This window comes from Doryrhamphus excisus, linkage group LG3, assembly GCF_037039965.1.
Source record: "Doryrhamphus excisus strain RoL-2023G ecotype Guam linkage group LG3, RoL_Dexc_Guam_v1.1, whole genome shotgun sequence".
Classification (NCBI taxonomy): Eukaryota; Metazoa; Chordata; class Actinopteri; order Syngnathiformes; family Syngnathidae; genus Doryrhamphus; species Doryrhamphus excisus.
This window is the reverse complement of record NC_136359.1, coordinates 19,954,765-19,979,236: the sequence shown is the minus strand read 5'-3', so window position 1 is coordinate 19,979,236 and position 24,472 is coordinate 19,954,765. Positions and strand designations below refer to the sequence as shown.

Below are 24,472 nucleotides of genomic sequence, written 5' to 3'. Positions count from 1 at the left end.
TGTTTATTGTACAATAAAAAAGACAAAAGGCAAAATCATAGAAAAACTAGGGCTTTCAAAAATCAAGGTTTGAATGTGAAAGCCAAGAATAATAATACTAAAGTAATTCTGGGTTTATGGTGGTTAATTGGTTCTGGACCTGACCATGATAAGTTAATTTCCACAGTGTAGGATTCCTTCTTTAGACATGGAATATTTTCATAGTTATTGCATAGAAAACCTGTTTACGACCTTCTAAATACTCATTTTAACATATAAAGTCCTCTAGACTATAATCCCCTTTACATATGTATTACCCAATATTTTTGTTTGTTTCATTCGGCCTTTTCCTGATTATAGAGTCACCACAGCAGAACTTTTTGATCCGCATGCCATGTACTGTAGTACATAGACTCGTGGGGGCATGCAGGAGCCTATCCCAGCTGACTTTGGGCGAGAGACAGGATACACCCTGGACTGGTCGCTAGTAGACAAACAACCATTCACATTCACATTCATACCTATGGACAATTTAGAGTTGCCAATTAACCTGACTGTAATAGAAAAAAGCGTCAACAGGGTAGTATTTGTAAAATGTATGTAATTTCTTAGCACATCTTTACCTGCATTGGATTGAATTGTGAGTCCCATGAATTAAAATGTGCTGAATATTGATGTCCCCCCCTTCCTAACAAAAAAAATGGACACCCCAGTGTGCTGCACATCACTGGTTACGGATGAAAATGGATGTTCTGCTTACACTAGAAGAGACAGTCATCTTATGGGCTACAAAAGGGCATCTTCAGGCTAGTAGCAGGAGTTGCCGCCTGACTGATGTTTTATTCAGCCTGACTAACTGTTCCTCGGAGGAAGTGCGTCGCTGCCCTGCTTGTATGCAGGGGGAGGGTATGTTTGCGCAGGTCTTCATCAGTTAACACTAATCTGCCTGATCTCCACCTCAAAGTCACTCGCTTTTCCACATGTAAATAAACATATTCAGTCGTCTTTCAAACCAAAGCCACTATCAAACACTTGTTTGATCAGCAGAGGGCCTGCAAAGGAGTTCATTACGCATTTGAAAAAGTGTCCTGCCCCCACCGCTCCCACCCCTGCAAAACCACAGCTCATTGTTGCTAGTTTTTATGTAATTACTCTCACCTTAAGGAGTGGCTGAGCAGCTGCCTGCACAGCAGTGTGTTCTGATGTATCTGGTAGTTAGTAGTTGCTGCTGCTGTGCATTGAGAATGTATACAGTTGTTGTGTTACCCTTGATTTCTTTGCTACTTTGCTACACAGATCAGTTCTGAACATGAAGGCCGCCCACACATCCTTGAACCATAATCCTCTGAAATCTGGATTTGTGCACCAGAAGAACTTGAGGGATGATAGGATGCTTTCATTGCATTCTTTGATAACTCTTTGGGTCTGTGGAACTTGCTGCTCTCTGTGTAAAGTTTTTTGTTGCTTTTGAATAACCATCTTTCTCTAAGTTACAAATATTTCTTCAACGAGAAAACAAACCGTTTCATTTGTCGTGATGCGCAAACTTTTCTTCCTTCTCTGGTAAAGCTGAAGGAGAAATAACTTTCTGAAAGGCAACAGATTTATATTGCATTCAGCTGTCTTTGAAGACAAACAAGTGCCAAGAACCAGTACGGGTCGAGCGCATTAGCAACACATATGCTCAAAGAAGGCACCCTCCCGCCCCCAAGCACTAGTCAGATTCCTTTGTGTGTATGTCGGCACGTCATGTATGAGTCTATGACATTGAGAGACTCGGAACAGCTTTGCAAAAACAGACAGGCCCGAACTGGTAAACAGGTGCTGCTGTAGCAGCTGAGGATGAGGACATGGGGCGTTTCCACTAAGCCTGATCAAAGGGAAGCGCCCTCAACCGCCAGTCATCCCGGCTGCTTGATTCATGCCACTTTGTCAGAGACTTTATGGTTGCTTGCAACAGGAGCAGACAAAGTCAGTTTACACAATGTCCTCCACAACCTCACATACACCCTCAACACAGAGGGGAATGGGGAAGATGTGTGAAGTTAATCTTTTCCACTCATGGTGTGAACTGATACTCCGTTGTGCAATTTGTTGTTCAAAGAGGTGAGAAGGTGGAAAACTTGTCTGAATTAATTCATGTAATCAAAGCCTATCTTTGATGTTGTTTCAACAATGTTAATCACACGCAGAAGATCCTTTTTGTCAACACATCATAAGCCAATGCCGACTTTGCACGGCATGGCGGCAGGAAGTGAGGTTGGTGCACAAATAATGACCAACAGTAGTCGTGTTGTGGATCAGTGCTGAAAAACATGCATTGTTCTTATAAAACAAGAACTAGGGAGAAAAAAAAACTGCGACACACATACTGTGCCACCCCCTACCCCTGAAAAAAATGAAAAAAAAAAAAACCTTTCTCAACAGCAATACTTTGCCTTTGCTCTGAGCGGAATTTCTTCTCTTTGAAGAGAGAAGAAAAGTGAAGCCTGCATGGCTGAAGAAACCCTGGAGGGGGGCGCTAACTGTCACTTATATTTACAGCCTTCCCAGACACCTTGGGGGCTCTTATCCAGGTGGCCTCTGCTGAAGCTCTCAGAAGAGCTCACACCTTTTTTTCCCCCACAAGTTATAGTATCAATAGGCACTGCTGTACTTTGATTCAGTCACACAGAGCTTGTGAGTCATGTGTGTTTGGACTGTAAAAACAGGTTGGGTTGATGCTGGAACTTGAATGCCCTCAGGAATAAAAAGCATTATGAGGCTTCTGCAACTCTAACACAAAATATGTACCTTGATTGTCAAACTCAAATAGATTTTTCAACAAAGCCATAAAGAGGCATTCACATTGTGGGGCTTAATTTTAGACGTGATAGACTTGAGATTTAAAATCAAAAGATATATCAATTCAAAATGCTTACATGAAGATACAGATACTTGCATCCTAAAAAAAATTTATTTATTAAATGTGTTTTACATTGTGTGTTTCACAAAACAGAGAAATAATTCAACTCCAGACCAGATGTGTCTTTAGAAATGTCACCATGCCTTGCTGATAAAGAAGAGATGACAGATATTTTATATTTTTGGGTTTGCAGCAATCCTCTCTTCAAAGTGAACCCCTTCCAACTGTCTAATCCTGTCCTGAATGAGAGCTGGATTATCGAACAAACCCCTCCATTGATTCGCACCGATGCAGGAGAGAGGAAGGCAGGAACGGGCTGAAATTAAGTTATGTATGCGCTGCATCTTAAGTGGGGAATCATACAAAAGAATGTGCAAGCATTGGTGAAAATGAAAATGATAATCGCATTATTATCCTCATGAAACTCAAACGTTTACTGATAGCGACCACAAAGACAGTTAATTAAGGTGCTGTTTTGTGCACATCTCCACCTCTCCTTTTCATTACAAAGAGTTATAATAATAAAAAAGACTATTACTTTTAAAGATTCAACCATTTTTGGCAATTATTAATTGCATGCAGTGTGTAATGCAAATTAAATGTTTATCTAATAGCAACCTTACATTCAAATGAACGCACAATCTGTTAAGTGAACACATATTTAACATCTCATTTCGACTCACTCCCACAACATTGCCAAATACATTAAAGCTTAGTTATTATAAGCAATAATGGAAGTTGGCACTGTCAGAGGTATTAAAAAACTGCAATGTGAGATAATGATACGTATGTAGATGAGTAAGGCAACTGAATATTCATAAATACATTTTAGTATGATGCAACATAGTCCCAGGCTACTGGAAACTACAACCATAACAATACACACTATTACATTTGTGTGGTTGCAGTTAACCTGAGACATTTTCCACATTGGATGTTATTGCAGCTGCAAGCAATGACATCTTTGAATTTTTTTACTAAAGCTTTTTTTTGAATGACATGGCAACATAGTAAAACACATTATTTAAATTGCTAAAATGAGTTCAGCCAATAGAGGCCGGGAAATGAAGTGCTGCAATAACAAAAACAAGCTGGGCGCTGCAATGTGAGGATGCAGACACTCGAGCAGAGATGAATAACAATCCCATCAACTTAAAACTAGAACGTTTTATTAATTTTTCTATAAAATCTGCAGTTTTAGAAACACATACAAACATTTCCTTGTGCTATAAAACAGCAACTGAAAACTCAACAATGCTTAAAAACAACTTTTCAATACTGAGTGCTAGATTAATTTACAGCATGGATTTGCCTCACAAAGGGCAGTTCAGAAGGTCTGGGGCGCTTTTCAACAGCTGTTCTCACTCCAGTTCAAACATATATGACACCGCCTGTCCCCATTTCCATTAAAAAGCCTCCAAATGTAAACACTCATCTCTCTGACCATTTGCCTCCATTGTCTCAGGGGTCTTTTCTTTGTCTGTAATCTGCCACTAACGGTACAAGTGTCTTTGTCACGTGGAAGCAACACATCTATTGCACATTATTCAAGTAACCCCATGGCACATCTCAATGGGTTATTCCACTGTGTTTTTCCACATAATTGAAACAATACAGTTGTTCTCCACCAAGTTCCTCAGTAGGATAACTGAATCCAGAAGTAGCAAACAAAAGGCAGCTCTTGTTGCATGAGATGTTGCATTCAATTATTGCATTCAATGCAACTTGCATAAATAAAACATTTTCATGGCACTCTGAATTAAATGTCATAAGTAAGGGCTTCATCAGTGTTTTATGGGGTTGAAGAGAGCCAGCTCATACGCAAGTGGGAGGGGGCCGTGTGGGTTCATACTTGGCGTGCCCTTTGAGAGACGGGTGAGGTTTAATGTAAGACTGGCTGCTGGTGAAAACACTACTCGCCTTCCTCCTCGTCCTCTTCTTTAGTTTCCTGCTGAAAACATTCTGCCACGACTGCAGGGTCTTGGAGGTCCAGATCCACATGCCACTGGTGATGCCAACCACCAGCAGCATGAAGATCTTCACCATGAAGACCTCAACGGCAGGGATGGACGTCTTCATAAGGCACTCCGACTCCGGTCCACTGCTATTTTTACACTTAGCCTCCAATGCCAGCATGTGCCAGTAGTCCATGTTGAGACGCTCGTAGAAATAGCAAGCAATAACACAGGTGGCGGGGACGGTGTAGAGCACAGAAAAGACCCCAATGCGAACCATCAACTTCTCCAGTTTGTCTGTGTTCTCCCCTTCTGTTTTCATGATCTTCCTAATATTGAAAAGGGCCACAAAACCAGACAGGAGAAAAGACGTGCCCGTGATAAGGTAGCAGGAGAGCGGAATGAGCACAAAGCCGGTGAGAGCTTTGACGTCCATGCTGCCAACATAGCAAACACCTGTCAGCTCATCTCCCGCCACCTTCCTCATCACCAGGATCATGATGGTCTTCACAGCTGGGATGGCCCATGCCGCGAGGTGGAAGTAGCTGCTGTTGGCCTCGATGGCCTCATGACCCCACTTCTTCCCAGCAGCCAGAAACCACGTTAGAGTGAGGATGACCCACCAGAGGGAGCTTGCCATGCCAAAATAATACAGGATGAGGAACACAATAGTGCAGCCCGTACTCTCCAGACCCTCCTGGATGACATACTGGACTCCGTTGTCTCTGTCACAGGCGATTCCGTCAGTGCCCACAAAAAGTCGGATGAGGTAACCCACAGAGTAAACACAGTAGGACATGGAGAGGAATATGATGGGCCTCTCTGGGTATTTGAAGCGCTGGGGGTCAATGAGAAACGTGAGCACGGTGAAGGCGCTGGAGACAAAGCACAGGATGGACCAGATGGCAATCCACACCAAGGAGAACTGCTTGTCTCCTTGACTCCAGTACACATCCACTCTGGGGTGACATTTGGGGGCGCACGATTCGCTTTTGTCAACAAAGTGGAACTTTCCAGGGTTGCTGCACGTCTGCTTGATACTGATGTCCTTTAGCTGCAGCTCCTGTCCACTCAGGGGGCGTTGCAGTCTAAAATCCGGCGGCTGGGTGTGCGACACTTTGGGAGGCTCATCTGAGCCATTGTTGGGTGCTTCCATGCAGAGGTTGTTGGGGTCATTTTTGGTGGGCAGCCGAGAGCAGTCCAGGGAGTCCGGCCATGGGAAGTTAAACTGCTCCAAAATGGGTAAACATTTCACTTTGACCTGCTCGCACATTACTCTGCAAGCAGGTATGGGGTTGGACACCTGCTCAGTGCACATGGGGGCGTATAGCGAACAAAGAAAAAATTTAAGATGACTGTGGCATCCAAACTGGATCAGCGTTGCAAACTCCTGCAGTTTCATGGCTGCTTCTATTTGGTCGTCGTGTCCCATAAGATTTGGCATGCGGGTCATATTGTAGCCGATGTCCTTACACAAGGGGATGCTGATGTGTTGACATTTCCCTTCTCCCGGCCAGTCTGGGTCAATGGAGCTTATCGCCGAGCCCTCGCTGATGCACAGTACTAACAGCGTGTACAGCATGAGGCTCATGGTAGCGGTTGAATACATCTTTACTTCCAGAGTTCTATAAAAATAAAAAAGTGTCCATCATAGATTTAACTTAAAGTATTTCATGAGAGTGGTTCAACTTACAGAGCTTTTTGTCCCAAGAGCATCATGTCCTCGACACTTTTAATGAAAACACGAATCCCACAGTGCTCCACAATTTATTTGCAGGAGTTTTGCAGGAAGAGTGTATTCCAGTCCATGCTTTCCAGAAGCGGCAGCGCGCAGTGTTGCGTCTTCAACAAGATTCAAACGTGTGCCAAATTAAAAATCCCACATGAAACGAGTCGTCAGAATCTCAAGTCAGCCATCCTCTCATTGCATGAGACTTTTCCAGAGTGCGTGGTGTTTCAGCGGCGTGCTCCCCGTCCCGGTGCAAGAAGTTAAGAGAAGCCTCACTCACTAGAACACGCCTCCCCCCGGTTCACATATAATCAAAGTCCCCACCAAATAATAGTAACGCTCCTCGAAGGCGCGCTTGTTGATGCGTTTGGTGGCAGCGCTCGTCTGAGCTGCTCCGAGCAGCCTGATCGGTCCGGGTCCAACCTGCCAAAAGATCCGCCTTCAAAGACACCTACTTAGCATAAGAAAGATGACACTGACATGCCGATTGTTCAGTTGCTGCATTTTAAACCAAAGCGTCAGCCTCACTCCGAGCACAGCGTGGACACATTTGATGGGGATGCGAAAACATTACGCAATATATGGCTCCATCGCTTAACCACAACTTCTCTTGCAACTGGGTTTCACATTTTAGATGAGGCAGAGTGGGGGTTTCGCCTTTTAAGTTCAGTTTGTTCATTGAAATGTAATATACTCTCACCGGACAATTTATTAGGTACACCTTTATCAACGTTTACAAACATAATAATGCTCAGTTTTAATGAATGTATTTATTATTTATCCATCCATTTTTATCATTGTGGTGTGGTTTTATATAGGTGTTCTGTAGATATTTGGGACACTTCTCAGTATAATAGAATACTTACAGCCAACTACAACCACAATAATAAACAAATTGTGACAATAATACATTTCTTTGTGGCCAATACATATAATAATACATTTTACAGTGAGTTTTTGTACATTTGAATTTATGCTTTTTGAACCCCTCACCCCCAGGGTTGTCCAAACTGCATTTTGAGGGCCATTTGCGTCCCTGCCCTATTTGTTTTGGACATGCTTAACAAGTGATGTTAAGGAACATTAAACAAATTTGAACAGCAATAATTTAATTGACTAAATAAAGAGAAATGAATGGGGAATGTGTTGCAGTGGATAGTAGGATTATGCAATAATGATGATGATAATAAACATTCTAAATCTGCAATGAGGCACCATAATTTGACCTTAAATAATACACACATCGTACATTTAAAGGAAATACTACCATATGCTACAAAGATATACATATTTATTTTTATGAATTCCTACGTGAAGACCTAATGGTTTCAAACTGAGAAGATTCTGTTCTCCAGAGGCATTCATCAACTTCCTACAGACTTAATCAACCCTGAAAACAACTAAAGTGCCCACGTTTTGCCAAATGATTTGTTCAAAATGTAAGTTATCAGTCGTTTTATTTAGACAGTGATACAGTACAACACCTCTTTAGTTGTCACGGGGTCAGTTTGATCTGCCCAACTCTTTTAGAACTAAGAGTAACACCTTCCAGTCATTCCATGCCTTTGTCAATGATGGAAGTAATACCACAAGACATATAAATGTGATCCATGGTAAAAGTGTTGGTTTGTAGAATGAAATAATTGCTGCCTTTTTAACACAAACCAATTCATGCTGGGATGTGGGGCGAGATAGGAACAGCAGTTGCTAATCTTGCAACTGATGTCAAATTATTAGTACTTTGCCCAGCTCCATTAAGAGGTCGTGTTGCTTGTGCAAGTCCAGCCTGGCATGTCAGGTTTAGGATCCAACACGCCTTATGCTTTGTGCGTGTTTATGAGAGATTCTCCAGACTTCACTCATGTTACGTTGTAAAAAAGTCTGCAGTCTAAAGATTTATCCTCTGACCAGCTGATGGCCTTCATCAGCTATGAAATGCTTATCACATGTAGCAGCAAAGCATTATGTGAATGTTTCTCTAAAGTGCTTTAAGAGGCACATTGGTGCCAGAAACCTGGCACCAATGTGCCCTAAATGTTTTGAGTATCCGTGTATATCTAACTGATGGCATTTCAGCTGTTAGAGCTCAGTGTGTTGAGCAGCAACATGAATATGGGGTATGCGTACATGTGTGAACACAATGCACACTGCTATGCAGAACATGTGCTGCACAGATCCCTCTCATCCAGCTGTTGGTGTTTGAAGAGGGTTGGTCACAATTTGAGTTACGAGGATCAACATATGTACAATCTAACAAAAAACAAGACAGGATATGTGTATTAAAAATATTCATTTAAACTGCAGAGAGGCAGAAAGACTTCCACCTCTACAAATTTCACCCACAATCCTTCTTACACAGTTTCAAAATGTTTGTTAAATTGTTTTATACATCTTGTAGGTTTTTTTTCCACTTCTTTAGTTTTTCTGTATAATAAATGTCTTTTCTAATATTGTTCTTACATTTTTCCTTTGTCATCCACAGCTGATTTCTCTTCTTTTGCTTATTAGACACTTCTATCAATGGACAGTGCTTACAGTAGAACTCCATGTAAATATTATATTATAAGTATTCATATGCTTCATCTACATAATTTTCACTGTACACACACTGCTGTGTGTAGCTGAACTATCCGCCAAAGTGATGCTGAAGCCTGATGCCTTTCCAGGGTTACTTGGTCAAAGTCAAAAGCGCAAGCTGCAAGTAACGATGTAATTTATTAGTGTCCTAACAGTGTTTATTTAATGTAAGGAAGCAGTTACTTACAATAAGCAGTGTAGCATTATAGTGTGTGCATACAGTGGATCAACTTAACTAAACACGGGTAGGCCAGGAAGAAAGTATAATGACCACATTACTACTGATGTGTCAGGATTACTACATGTAATAAACGCTGACCTTCGTTACCACTCTGAGTTCATATTGTTCATATTATTAGCTCTTAGCCCTGTGATTGGCTGGCGACCAGTCCAGGGTGTACCCCGCCTCTCGCCCAAAGACAGCTGGGATAGGCTCCTGCACCCCATGACCCTCGTGAGGAAAAAGCGGTAGAAAATGAATGAATGAATGTATTAGCTCTTATACCGACATAATTTGAAAAAGTGGGGTTTGGGTGTAATCCGAAAGTCCTCCGGAGAGCTTGGGAGTGGGACCAATCACAGCGGTGATGGAGATGTCCGACAGCGGGGTGGAAAAAATTGGGAAATTCAAGAAAAAATGCAGCTGGAATAGGTGCAGATTCTGGAAGATCTAGAAATCTTCCTGTGCGGGTTATTGTATGTAGCTGCTCTATCGGAGTCCATATGTCAATACAAAGGACCGTAAATTTGCATAACAGCTCACCTTTAAATGCATAGATACTTTTCTCTGTGTGTAGTCTTTGAAAAGTCCTTTTGTCTTCCATCTTTGTCTTTTTATAGTGTTCATTGTAAATTGTAAACACTAACAATTGCCATAGGCAACAGCATATGCCATATACTGCATATCCTTTGTCATCACTCAAGGACAACATCTTTATTACGCGGCTGGTTGTAGAAGTAAAATGACAGCTTTGATGTGTAAAATGGTCAGTGATATTAATATGATTAATACTGACAAGGAAGTCCTTTTCCTTGTCATGTCTTTCACACAAGTGCATGTGGCGTAGTCTGCAATACTCTCAGTGCAGCTGACAAGATAGCATTGCCAAACCGATTAATAAGACATGATCCTTTTGTTTGTTCTAATGAACCATCTTCATAGTTTTTTGCGCCTGTCTTTTCCCCTGCATGACTGTTGTGCTGGCCATGATATGGTATCGCTTTGAAAATGTAGAAGTTTGGAGTTAAAATTTGTGGTATTTGCGGCGAGTCTTATTTGTTGACACAACCGACTCTCCTATAGATCATTCTACCTCGTACATGTTCAACACACACACGATCAGAAACGTTATCTCATCAGCAGAACCACAACCGTGTTTGGAAGCAGCCCAGCTCCATCTCTAAGAAATCAGTAACTGTGAGATAATTCTGTAACTAATAAATTGAAAGAGGGTGTGCTTTGATGGCTGAAGCTGAAAAGATATACTTTTTTTGTGTGTGTGGGATTTGCGATCTGTGATTCTATGGAGCTTGCTGGCTCCCCTGCTGCTAGGCTCTGGCTGGAAGCTGGCCCCCCTCTGGCTAATGTTATGGAGAATCGGAGGAATTTTATGGCTGTCTTTTCCTTTAGACCCCTTTTTTCTTTTGTTCCCCTTTGAAGAATGACTTTAGACATTTTATTTACATATTTAACCATGGATGAAAGAAACGAGGCGACAGGAAGCAAAGCGCCTCGGGTTTGGAAGGGAATTTTGATCAATAAAATGAGCTGATGCTGATACATTTGGGTTATGCTTTGATTTTGACTCATATCAAAAATTACACTGTGATAATGACACTATGCAAGCTGACCCCACTATAAAGGAAATTATTTTCCGTCTATGCCATCACTGCATCTAATAATACAAATATATAATAATATTGCAGTATTTCCCATAGCCTCTGTTTGATGACTCCTCGGTTCCAACATGTGCGGTATGCTATAGGAGGGATGGGGGACGTTTTGGACATGTTTGCTATTGTTGGCGGCATTGAAAGGGCATGTTGATTAAACGTACGGGTGGGGTAGGGCTGTAATCTTCTTAAGCAAGGCCCTCCTCTTCTCTTTCAGAGGGCACAATGAGAAGAAACAACACACTCAGCTGGAGGTGAGACTATTTGTTCATATGTCCCGCGCTTTGTCCAAAGATCCTGTTTTCCCTCCTGATCGCACACATTCAGCATTTAGCTCGGGATGATCCTCCTTTATCAACATAATCGGTTATTTTCTCCCTTAGTGCCACTCAACTACAGTATATGTAAGTAGGCCCAGATGGTAGGCTCAGAAGTGTTTATTTTTCAGTTTGTTTTCTCTCATCAAACCTGTCAAACCTTCCATTTCCCAGAGGAAACTAGCATATTTTGCCCTTTTTTTCTTGTCTCCATGAATAATTTCCCGTCTTATAACTTTAATAAACAAAAAAAGCCCTCTCCTGCTCTGGCGGAGCTGCACAGTTTCCGGCACACTCTGCAAGACTCCAGCAACAACAATGTAACATATTCATAACACAGTTAAATAACACAGTTGGAATTGAGGTCATATTGGTATCGGTTTGTGTGTCGATAATGATATTGGCACACAAGCGATGACGTGCTACACACAGCAACAAGCTCGCTCGCTCAGTATGGAATTATTTTTGTTTGGATTGAATATGTGGGGTGGGCTTCTTGTCCCGCTGTATACTACGGTTCTCCTGGTCACAATAGCCAGAACAAACATTGCAATCAAAGGGAGTGGGCTGCACAAGGCCCGTACAATGCTCACACATGTCAGAATGGCACTCCCGCTTTATGGAGTGACAGCAGGGATGACACAAAAATGTGATAGTGTGATAGAGTGTGGGTAGTCTAAAGGGAACCAGGTGTCATGTTTTTTGCTTGATCCTAGTGCTTTTGGACAATAAAAAAGGAGGACAGGCCGCACGGTGGACGAGTGGCACACAGCTAGTAGACTTGGGTTTGATTCTCCGCTAGAGCATCTCTATGTGGAGTTTGCATGTTCTCCCCGTGCATGCGTGGCTTTTCTCCGGGTACTCTGGTTTCCTCCCACATTCCAAAAACATGCTAGGTTAATTGGTGACTCCAAATTGTCCATAAGTATGAATGTGAGTATGAATGCTTGTTTGTCTATATGTGCCCTGTGATTGGCTGGCGACCAGTCCAGGGTGTACCTCGCCTATCGCCCGAAGACAGATGGGATAGGCTCCAGCATACCCTTCCGTTAATTGCAGGTGATTTTTTTCATGACTTTCATTCAGACAAAATGTGTCAAATAAATATGGGACATTCCATTGCCAATATCAGTATCAGATGATATCAGTAACGGGAATGAAGTTTCCGTCACACTCCTACTGTAGGTCATTCCTTAAACTGTATTACGGAAAGCAGGAAGTTTACAAATGTAACGGTTACTGATTGTAAAAGTACCTAATGGAGGGGTAGGATTTAATAAGCTTTGCTTCTTCCCACTCCTTTTGGATATGTGGAACTGTGAACTGATTATGTGATGCACTTAATTGTAATCTGATGCATGTTCAAATGAAATAAAACCATTACCATTTAACAGGCTGCAACAGCAACAGCATTGGTTTTGTTAGCTTTTGTTTTCCCTTGTGTGCCCCACTGTCCGTTTTTTTGGTTTTATTTTAGTTAGGATTTTTAACAGTGACAGTGAGGCAACAGTTTGGGCCTGTTCACCTCACTGTCCTTCCAACTCTGGTAACTTGAACTTCCTGCCAACTGTGTCCTTTTTAAATATGTTGTGACTCATGTAACATTGTTAAAAAGCCAATACCAAGCCGTTCTTTTCAAATAGTTTTTACCCCACACTTTGTATTTTTCTATCCTGTTTTAACAGGAGCTCCAGTTTTAGTATGTGATTCGATGTTTTTCATAAAGTCATATGAATCAGGTGATTAAATATTGAAGAGGCCTCAGAGCCTCATCAAAGCCCGCAGTATTCATGCTCATATGTTTTAAATAGTTCCATAAAGTAAGTTATTAATGAGAGCTAATTTGTCTCTCAGTTGTTTTTCCTCGCTTGGCCAATCTGCTTTGTTTCAGACGATTACATCACAGCCATCAATGGAAGCTTCAACCTCTGACCTCATTCATTGTGTCGTGTGCTTATTAAGAGGAAGTGGCAGAGTTATTGTAACCTTGGAATGTTTATAGAGTAGATTAGTGTAATTATGGTGACGGTGGGCCATGATAAAACTGAGAGGCGGTCTGCCAATAAAGCCTATTTCAATGGGTTTTGTTTGTTATGAAGCCCAATAATGTCTTTCATGGGATGGTCATTTAACAACAAAATGAAGACAGGGTGACATTTAGCAGGGGTGGGGATTGATTTGAGTTACGTTAAGAGAAGCACATCAGGGCAAGTGTTGACTCTTGGACAGAGTTAGATGTCACAAGAGAGTGATAACGTTAACACATGAAGAAGGAGGAAAAAAGTTATAAAGGATGAAAGATTTCTAGTGCCTGCTTCGGTGAAGTACGCTGATGGCAATATTATTACCCAAGGTCTTTGTGGGGGCACTTGAGTGTGAATTGCTAATCAGGAAGGCCTTCACTGGTTTAATCCCTCTTTGAGTGGCCAGCCGGAATCAGCGCGTCAGGGGAGACTCCCCACTGCTTCTGGCTCTGGAGGCGCCATTCAATCACACGGCCCTCCTGTCCCATTCCCACAGTCCCCTCTCACTCAGTGGCGGAGCCATGCATGTGCGCACACACATGTTCATGCACACACGCACGCACACACACAACACACACACTCACGCATATCCTGCTCTATCCAAATTAGATTAGACCCTTCCCTTTCTCCCCAGCAAGGCGCTGGTCTTTTCTCTGCCTGGTCATTTATCCTTCTCCTTTGTCTCGGCTTTATAAAAGAGAAACAAATTCCCAAACACCTCCTCTTTTAAGAATTCACTGTTTTGGAAAATGATGAAGCAAGGGTGTCTTTAGTGGGCCTTAGGTGATGCTATAATATCATCATCCCTTTGGTGTGTCACCTCTAATGATGTGTGGATGAGAGAGGCGGGGGGGGGGCAACACTGTGCCTGCATGGAGAACAATGCCAGCTGTGCGTCATGTCAGCCAGTTAGTACTCATCAACTGAGCTGCTTCTGACAGCAGCACTGAGGATCTCTTTATTGGGTTAGCGTTGCCCAACTTTTGCTCTCACAGGCCATAGATCATCCCAAGTCTTGTAGTATCAGTTATTTTGATTCCCTCGATCTTTTATTCTTTGCAAACCTGTAATGGACACTGACACATATGGACAGAATCAAGGCCTCAACTGAAAGGGTCTTTTGTACAAGTCCTGTTGGAAGATCACTCCCAACTCCCTTTGCTTCTATGTGCAGCCAAGCTATCCCAAAAGCAGCAAATTGAGATCAAAGCAAAATTAAAGCTGACTCGTTCAAAGCAAGATAAAAATGTGTGAGCCTGCAGCAATATTTTCTCTATTGATTTCCTCCTTAGCTTGCACTCACTGGGACTGTGTTGGCTGTGCTGTGTTGAGCGCCAGCACAGAGACTCTGAGGCTGCTGCAGGGAGAGAGGAAATAGCTATCGATACAGACGGAAAAAACATTGTCATAATGAACAGGAACTGACAAATTTCCCACTGCAGCAGCTGAGATGGAAGTGATTTGCTCGTAATTTATTGCTATTAAACTGGGGGGAAAAAAACAAGACCATCAACTGTAAGGATTTCATATTGACATACGTTATTTGGATAGAGTCCATGGGATCACAACAACAGCTAAGGAACAATGTCAAAGTATGTGTGCAAAACCCACCGTACACAAATCCGAGCGGAGGCACAGAACCGGGATGTTCAACACAACGAATTGATATCAACACGTCGGCATTGGACAATACTTAAGGCTGCAATATTAGCAATGTGCCACAAGTGGAAAAGTTTCATCGGTGCACCCATAATTGCTTCAATTTACATTTGAAGCCAAAAAAGTAAAAAAACACCACCAGCAAATGTTACTATGAGGTTTAAAATAATGCTTTATATTTTGAATTAAACTGCATAATTTTATTTTGATGGCTGTCACTCACAGTTGGTATTTATGTAGGATGACCATCTGCAACAATCTGGGAATTTGAAATGTAATTTTGCATGATGTCTCCAATTTTATGAGACTTCGACTCCACAAATGGGGCTTCACGGCGGTCGAGTGGTTAGCACGCTGACCTCACAGCTAGGAGACCAGTGTCACGGTCGGGTTTGATTGCTTTAAGGTTCGACCCCAGGATGCAGAGAGCAGGACCAATTGCAGGTAAATAATATTTATTGTGTGCAATAATAGCAGTAGCAGGAAAAAGCAACTCAGGGATTGACTGACAAACGATAATGATCCCACGCAGAGGGAGAAGCACACACCTGAACTAAATAGACAGCACAAATTAAGGACAGGTGTGGGACATAAGGACAACCAAGGCAGACACGGGAAAACAGGAAGTCCAATACATAATAAGAGTGTCCAAAAAGGAAACCGAAGTCCAGACAGGGAACATAGACAAAGTGTCACTTGGGAACCCACACAGGGTGTGACAACCAGGGCTCAATTCCACCCTCGATCATCTCTGTGTGGAGTTTGCATGTTCTCTCTTTTTTTCCGGGTACTCCGGTTTCCTCCCACATTCCAAAAACATGCTATGTTAATTGGCAACTCCAAATTGTCCATAGGTATGAATGTGAGTGTGAATGGTTGTTTGTCTATATGTGCCCTGTGATTGGCTGGCCACCAGTTCAGGGTGTACCCCGCCTCTTGCCCAAAGACAGCTGGGATAGGCTCCAGCACCCCCACGACCCTCGTGAGGATAAGCGGTAGAAAATGAATGAATGAATGAATGACTCCACAAATGTTTTTTCTTTGGCTTTTTGCGGAAACACAATTCAAAGAGCCACCCAAATTATGGTGTTAAGTATCCGAAAGCTGGTCAATTTAGTATGTCCGTGGTTCACACAGTCTCAGAAGCCACACTGATTTACAGTACATTCATTTTGTTTTCCTATTTGTAAGCATTTGTAAGCACCATTTCAACAGTACATATTTGGCACTAGTTTGGACAATATGTCAACGATATCCAACCCTAATCAACAGGCATGGGAACGGTATTGTATTGTGGTTCTTTTGTGGGTTGTCATTGTCTTTTTCAGGTGGAGCTCATTTTCAAGGAACCACATGCAGAGCATATCTCTCTGAAGTTTATTTACATTTATTTGCGGAGTATTATCCACGGGTATTTCTATGGCCGTTTTGATTTGCTTTCATGCCTCACAAAGACCCGGCACAGATCTGTTTTCTCACTGCCGCAACGTGGAATGCAGCATATTGGAAAGTTGTCAGCCTTAAAAAGAGACAGCTTCATGCGGGAGTGTGTTACTAACGATAACGCAGCAAACAAAATTGTCTACTCTGTAGTTAAATTTAGACAGTTATGGATGATTTATGATGCCTCTTTCTCCAGGATGTCTGCAACGTGTTAGGGGATGAGTGAAGGCGCAGGATTTAGCTCTGCATTTGAGGTCCTGGGTGGGATTGACGAGCCTCACAGTGTAACCTGAACATGTGTAAAGACAAGATGGAAGAGACATAGTCTGCAGACACCGCAGATCATCAGTTTTGGTCTTTCTGATGTAATTTTCCTCACGCTGGATCTTTGCACAGTCTTGCACATCAATCTTTATCCACAGAAGCCGGGATGTCAGACAGCTGAACAGAAATCTCAAATGTCTGTCAGCTGACACTGGGGGCCAAGACAACTGACAAAAATGAACTTTCTTTGTTTTCAGACTCTGGAATACATTCCAGTGTGAGGTTGCACATCCATCCTTCTCTCTTTACCATGTTGTTATGGGGTGTAACACCTGGGTGAGCTAAAAGGAACCTAAATCACGCTGAGGAAAATGCCTTTTAATCTTTTTCAGATATTGTTTCATTGCTGTAAGCGCTTTCGCCTCATCTTTGCGGCTTCCTGCTCAGACAGGGAGATCACTGTATCTGCACGCATTCCTTGGGTTCAAATATCAAAACAGTACTAAATAACATGTCATTCCATTCATGTGTGCGAACAGACATTACTGCAGGATCAAGGATGTGGGCCATTTTTGAAGAAAAGATTACTTCTAATGATAAGCCACCTTAGGTGTATAATAAGAAAAAGGTCAACTATGAGTCATATTTGAGTGTAAAATAAAATATGCAATAAAATATCCATATCCAACAGGAAGCACAATCTTGTGCTGAACGATACAGCTATTCTACCAATCGGCATCCCAATGAGAGTGGACATTGTAAGTAACTGTTTTGTGTGTATATGTCACTATAGCCTGATCTGCCTACCACACAGCAACATCATTCTCTGCCTGGGGCGAGGTGGCGTCTTACCTTGTTGACAGAAGTAGGAAAGTGGAAAGACGTTTTGGTAATATTTGAAATCATCAAAATAAAGGAATACACTGTATTACATGTTATCATAAATGTACTTGTTCATGCATGATCACAGCATGGATAAAAATGGATAATGGTAATGGTAATGGTAATGGTAATGGTTTTATTTCACTTGAACATGCACCAGATTACAATTGAGTGCATCCCATAATCAGTTCACAGTTCCACATGTCTAAAAGGAGTAGGAAGAAGCAAAGCTTATTAAATCCTACCCCTCCATCTGGTACTTTTACAATCAGTAACTGTTACATTTGTTCACTTCCTGCAATGATTAAACATTGTTAAAGTTTTTTTAGAGGGCTTCATAGTCAAAATAGATGATACCTAATGACATGCATTGTCAGCTAGCTCATATTAACTCGTGTTTCTGGCAAATTATAGTTGGAGATTCAATTAATCTTGATTTTGATCTTGACACAGCCTGAAAACAAGCATTTGTATTTCAAATGTTTATTCATTATTTTTCATGCGTAAGCGTGTGAGAATGAAAAATCTGTTTAAGGCATTTCATGAGTATGAATGCTCTCCCATAAATTAACAACACTAGCTCAAGTACCAGTTAGTCGACTTACTACTTAATGTTTTAGTTCTGCTAATTTATTATAATATTTGGCTGAGTCATTGGTAATTTGTTGTGTTTTCCTGATGTGTTTTTTTCCTGCATTCTTTCTTTTATAGTTTGATGTGTCACATGGTTCCGTCTGCATGTCTGTTTCGTATGTATTACATCGTTTTCACACAGTGATCCGTTCCCGTCTGCATGCAACTATTTCCTAATCCGCCACAGTGTGGACAGGACCACAGTCAAAGCCCCAGAGGGAAGAGGGCTGAAAGAAAACACTAAGTTGTGAAAGATAGCGGGTCTACATGTGTCTGTCCAGACTGGAAGACACATGCACGGTTGTGACAGAACATCCTTTTTCTAATCATAGCTTTGGGTCAGTTACAGATGGACACGGGCTTCAGTCATCAGATCACATCCAGTTTAGACAGCTTAGCGCAGACGTCAACAGCTTCTGACATCCAATACAGCAGTGATGACATCATCATCCCTTTGGTCTTCCTCTGCAGGCAAATTGACTTTTTTCTGACGTCTCTTCATCTGCAAGAGATGATTCCAGCTATCATTTCTGACTCAACTTGTCTCGACACACCGCCCACGCCATCATTAGTGTGTGGTGGCCACACAACCTTGAACTTCATTGATTCAGTGTTGCGGGCACAGATGGTACAGGCTGCCACAGCAGGTGGGCCACCAAAAATGTTGACCCAGCAGGAAAAGGGTACGGTGGAAACCAGGATGGTAAGCAATCCTGGAATTATGTGCCCTTTTCAGTACCTCAGTACCATCCTTCACCGCCTCTGCCACATGCCGCTCCACCTAGGAACTGGGAATGCAGGAGGATGAGGTGCAATGTGGGGAGAAAAGTCTGGAGAGGGCATCTGGTTTAATGTTACGGGAGCCAGAGCGATATAAGAAATTGAACCTGGCCAAAAATATAGCCCTGCGTGCCTGTCGAGGGTTGAGGCACCGGGCGGAGCGTAGATAAGCTTGGTACTTGTGGTCTGTGAACACAATGAAACACTATGCTCGAAGATGACAGCTAGGAGCTCTCTGTTGCCTATATCCTAAGTTCGTTAGGCGGGGCTAAGGTAGAGTTTATGGTCGAAAGAAGTGCGTTGAAAGAAAGAACGACCTCAACCCCGGAGTCAGAGGCATCCACCTCAACAAAAAACTGACAATAGGGCTCGGGGTGGGTAAGGATGTCAGTGCAATTGAGTACAATTCTACAATGCAGTCATACAATTTCTGTATGAGTCGGTTGGTAAGAATTTTGGTCAGAATTTTGCTTTCATACACTGTCTTGGTTTTCGTATTGCAGGTACCAAACTAGTCAATTCCACAAAATTGAAGGCCCAAACAAAGCACCCTTTAACTGTCCATACATTTTTCGCAAGGGTTTGCTGGTGCCAATCCCAGCTGACTTTGGGCAAAAGCCATGGTACACCATTACCGATGGACAATTTGCCAATTAACCTGACATGTACGTATGTTTTTGGAATGTGGGAGGAAACTGAAGTACCCGGAGAAAACACACGCAGGCACGGGGAGAACATGCAAACTCCACACAGGGTTTGAAGCGGAGATTCGAACCTCGGTCTTCCTGATCTCCTGACTGTGTGGTCAACATGCTCACCACTTGGTCACCATGTGGCCCCACGTAATGGATGTGTCTAGCTATTTAAGCGAAATGGTACGAATTCGAGTATTTTGAGATCCATTGGTCATTAATGGCTCATTTCAAAGCCACAAGCTCACAATGTCAATCAGAAGTTCAGACACATTCATTCATTCATTCATTCATTCATTTTCTACCGCTTATCTTCACAAGGGTCGCGGGGGTGCTAGAGCCTATCCCAGCTGTCTTTGGGCGAGAGGCGGGGTCCACCCTGGACTGGTCGCCAGCCAATCACAGGACACATATAGGCTTTCATTCACTTTAAAATAATTATTTCATTTCAACCTAACCTTGAATTCAGATGTAATGGGTTCTCGATCCCTGAACCTGAACTAGATATACATTAGAACAGGAATGAGTGGATATTCATGTGGTTAGGGTTGACCAACAGGATGACGGCCTTCTATAGTGAACGGGTAGCTTATATTTGTGATTTGTGTGGTGCCAAATACCAGTATTTCATCTCTCCCTACTGGCATCTAATAAATCAAAACATTAAACGGATTAATCAAGATCTCACTGAATATCAAGGGACATACTTCAATTGATGGGGCAAACAATAAATGGCATCCTGTTTATTTGAAGTGATTATACTGGGTTTGTTCCCATCTGCCTCGTGGGAGGAAGCAGTGTCCTTGGTACAGATGCTGTTTGTCAGAAGGCTGAATGGTGTGGCAGCAACGAGCCAGCATGCAACGGAGATGATTCGAGTAAACTGAAATAGAACAATGGTTACTTCAATTCTGTGTGTTCACAGGGCACACTTGTGTAGTTTCTACCATTTTTCCATAGGCTTTACAGTCATGTTTCTATAGCATAAAGCACTGCATGCATATTTGTGATATTTTTTCACATTTGGCTTTTTGCTTTGAAGTGTGTCTAACGAGGCTTCTGCATCGCCTCAAACATTATAAGGTTTGATGATACAAACAAATTTCTTCAGTTCGAGCCTGCATTTCAATGTACAATGTGTACATATACAGAAGCAGCATCTCAGTTAGTTATCACAAAATTGGATCATGCATTTTAAACCTCCAACTTTTTTTGGTTTTATTGTAAACATGATTGAATTCACGCCTCATTACAAATACCACCCGGGGGAATCCTGTACATCAATGACAATATTATATTGTTTTTGCTGTCACTTTCAGTTTGGTTTATGATCCCAGATGTTGACAAAAGGATGCAATCCCTTTGCTGATGTAAAGAAATTGAGCAAAAAATTACACAAATATTTCCACATGTGTGTGCCAACCTGTTTTGTTTTCACTCTCCCAAATCACAAGTTTATTGCTTGGACTGTCTCCTCTTCCTGTGGACTTAATAGATCGTTAATAGGACTGAAAATGGATAAACACAGTGTGATCGTACACTGTATAGGTGCAAAACAACACAGCTGTCAAGGGTCAGTTTATTCAGCTATATGTGTATGTGTGTAAGATCCTTGAAACTTTATTCTTTAATCATTCATATATATTATAATTATTTCATATATATGAGCTGTTTGAAGTTGGTGATTCATGCAAACATGGCAATAAACACAAAAAAAGTTTTCTCAAAAGCACTGTTCAATACTACAAGCAGTTTTCCAACTGACTTTAGCCACCACCTGAAACAAGCAGACAAAAAAAGAACACCATCTGTGACTGATGCACAATCGTGCCCGCTGTCTTGAAAAAAATGGGCCGTGTCGTTATCAAAGTTTGATCTTATCAAAGATTCCAACGTGCATACTGCAACATATTGACAGGGGATTAATATCTCATGTATGGTTAATGTCAGCCATACACACTCTTGTGCTCCTGTGCAAATGTTGTGGCCCATCAATGCAGGTTATACTGTATCTATTCAGTTGTTGAGTGTCTGCGCTTGCCCATGTTAGACACAAGTGTACCTGGCAAATATGCATTATCCATAATGGATACTCCTTACAAACGAGTATCTGATAAGATCGGGAACCAAGTACCCATTTTGTTGAGCATACTTGGACTTGGCTGCAGCTTGTAAACCCCGCTCTAATATCCCCTCCAACGTCTGCTTGTCTGTATTGTGATTCTTTGGGCCACCCTGGTGAATGAATCAGTTCGATGCATGTTCAGGGAGGAAGCAGTATATCGCTTCAACAGCTTCTTTACCACCAATCAGCAGTGATAAAAAAAAGTATAGAGGGAGCCAGAGGCGACAGTGCGAGTAGGGCTCCTCTGTAATTACAACGTGGTCCTAAAAAGCAAATACCAAGCCCTAGCAACCTCAGCCAGGAGACAAGAGAGAAAAGGGGGTATAGTGCAGAGGAGGGGTAGAAAAAAAAACAGACAAGGAGAGTTAAGAAGCGCCACAGAGAGCGACCCCGCAATGACCCCCCAACTCTTCAACAATCGTCTCCTGCCAGCTGGAGCCAGGGTTAGGAGCGAGAGCGAGGGGCCGGGCGGGATCCCCTCCGATTTATGACTGACTATAAGGCCTCTGAAAGAAACCCAATCACCCAGGATTCCTGCGCAGCATGACTCTGGCTGGAGAGAATAGATAGCCCAGGAAAGTGTGGGACTGGGGGCTTTCTGCAGCGGAGCAATGGCTCATATACAGGCACTGACTGACACAGAGGGAGACCGCCGAGGGGAGGGCCAGTGGGCATTGGCTCTATTATGTACAGCTCTTGGCATTGAGCATGATATCATTACACTGTGCCGACATCATATGACTGCCCAAACTCATCGTCTGAACTCCTTTTGTTTGACATATTTCACAACGTGGAATTACATGCACCCGGCTAATTGCTGTATCTGTCTAATTAGTAGAAATGCAATGGTTATTACATTTCAACCTGCTATCGGTGTCGAGTGGGAAAGAGAGAAGCAGGCTGAGAGTAGGGCATGAAAAGAAAGGGAGAAGGCAGCTGTCTTTTAAAGCGGGGTAAGCCGCGCTCCGAGCTACCCCGCTGATCCATTAGCATATCTGAATGATCCTGTTCCTGCATAGCCACCGCCACGCTGCAAGGTGGCACATCTGAAGAAGGCGCCCTTTGAATGAGCTTGCAAGCTGGGGGAACTCTTATTTTTCAACCCGTTTGAAAAGCTGGAGACAACTTGATATTTGAGAAGCCAACAAAAATAAAAGTGTGGGGAAAAAGGGAAGAAAGTTTTATATTTTGAGGAGGACCGAGTTTTACAAGCTTTTTGAAGCTGGATACTTAATAATTCACTTGATGCTACAAGCAGCAGTAAGGCAGTATGGAAGCGTACTTGTGCGCAACAACAGCTTTCATTGCCTGTGCATTCTCAAAGGAAAGTGTGTCACAACCTCTGAATCCGGTGGCAGAATAATAAAAAAAGCAGCTTCAAAAGCAAAGTTCAGGCAAATAATATATTAATTGTATGTATGTGCGTGTGTGTGTTTGTGTGTGAAAGTTGGAGCATTTTGGAGAGCCTTTTTTTTACTTGCAAAAGACATGCTATTTACAGGTTGTTTCAAAGTGTAAATATGCTGCACTGACACTGTGCAACTTGTAAACAATTATCAGCAAATAGCTTTTAAACTGGTTTGGTTGCATACCTTGTTTTTTTTTTTTTTTTTTTTTTTTTGAGACACACCCAAATCCACTAGTCATATATCTACAAGTAAAACTGAACTTTTGCATTTTGATCCTCATTCTATTGGGTAAATGTGTCAGAGCTGTGGTTTCTTTTTTTAAGATCAGCATTGAAGTTGGTCTCCCTTCAGCCACAAAGCAGGCTTCTATTGACTGGTTCCAAGCAGCGTATTGATGGTTCCATAATTTGGGCACAGGAACACAAAAAGGCTAACCCCTGCTGGGCTCAGCACGACAGCCCAGTCAGCAGGGAGGCATGCATTTATTAGCCTGGGAGAGGAGCTCCTGCAGAATTAAAGCATATTCACCCACCCATTGATCTCTGTCATGAAAACAATACTCGCCTCCATCTTTGGCAGCGTGCTAGGCACTGCACGTCTGAGGTAATACGGGGGCCATAGAAAACGTGATGGCTCACACTCACAAGCTCCAAGTTAACTATTTGGAAAGTGAGAAGAACAGGATAAAAAAAAAAAAAAACGCATCCTCAACTATATTTAATTATCAACCCCCCTTTCCAATTGCATGATGCCATGGACAGAACATGCATATGATGGCTCATGTAGTTGTGTGCTTCTGGGGATCATAAACTGGCTGTGACATGTTGAATGTTGTTATACAATTTGTTCATTTGCAGGAGGGCGGATCTTCCTCCCCTTCTGTGCATAGCTGTCTAATGGGTCACGGCTTGGCCTCTCGCAGCTCACTGAACTTGCCTTCGACTTTTGGCTCTGGTGGTCATGGTCATATGAGAGTTGCATTGCGCGGTTGCATGGCTTCTGGCTCTAAAATAAATCTTATCTGCTTGACCAGTGGTCAAGGGTGATATGTTGGACACGATAAAGGGGGAATTAGAGCAGTATGTTCGACCATCTTAAGCTTTAATCCACTGATAATAATCTTCATCAAGTCTAAAAAAAAATACCAGCGGTCACAAGGCAGAAGCATCTCTTGCATGATTTGCGGCACGGGGGAAGGAAGGAAAA

The 24,472-nt window shown here is 42.3% G+C and overlaps 1 protein-coding gene and 1 long non-coding RNA gene across 2 annotated transcripts in view; both read right to left on the bottom strand.

The window, feature by feature from the left end:
* The window catches only part of LOC131128470 (uncharacterized), a 43,041-nt gene that overhangs the window by 11,639 nt on the left and 6,930 nt on the right, over positions 1–24,472 (bottom strand). The gene's annotated exons all lie outside the window — the stretch shown is intronic.
* On the bottom strand, positions 2,933–7,206 carry fzd10 (frizzled class receptor 10). Its single transcript, XM_058071355.2, has 2 exons — positions 6,533–7,206; positions 2,933–6,464 (listed from the first exon to the last, which is right to left on the bottom strand). The coding sequence occupies exons 1-2, from the start codon at positions 6,556–6,558 to the stop codon at positions 4,700–4,702; spliced, it is 1,791 nt and encodes a 596-aa protein (XP_057927338.2). The 5' UTR covers positions 6,559–7,206; the 3' UTR covers positions 2,933–4,699.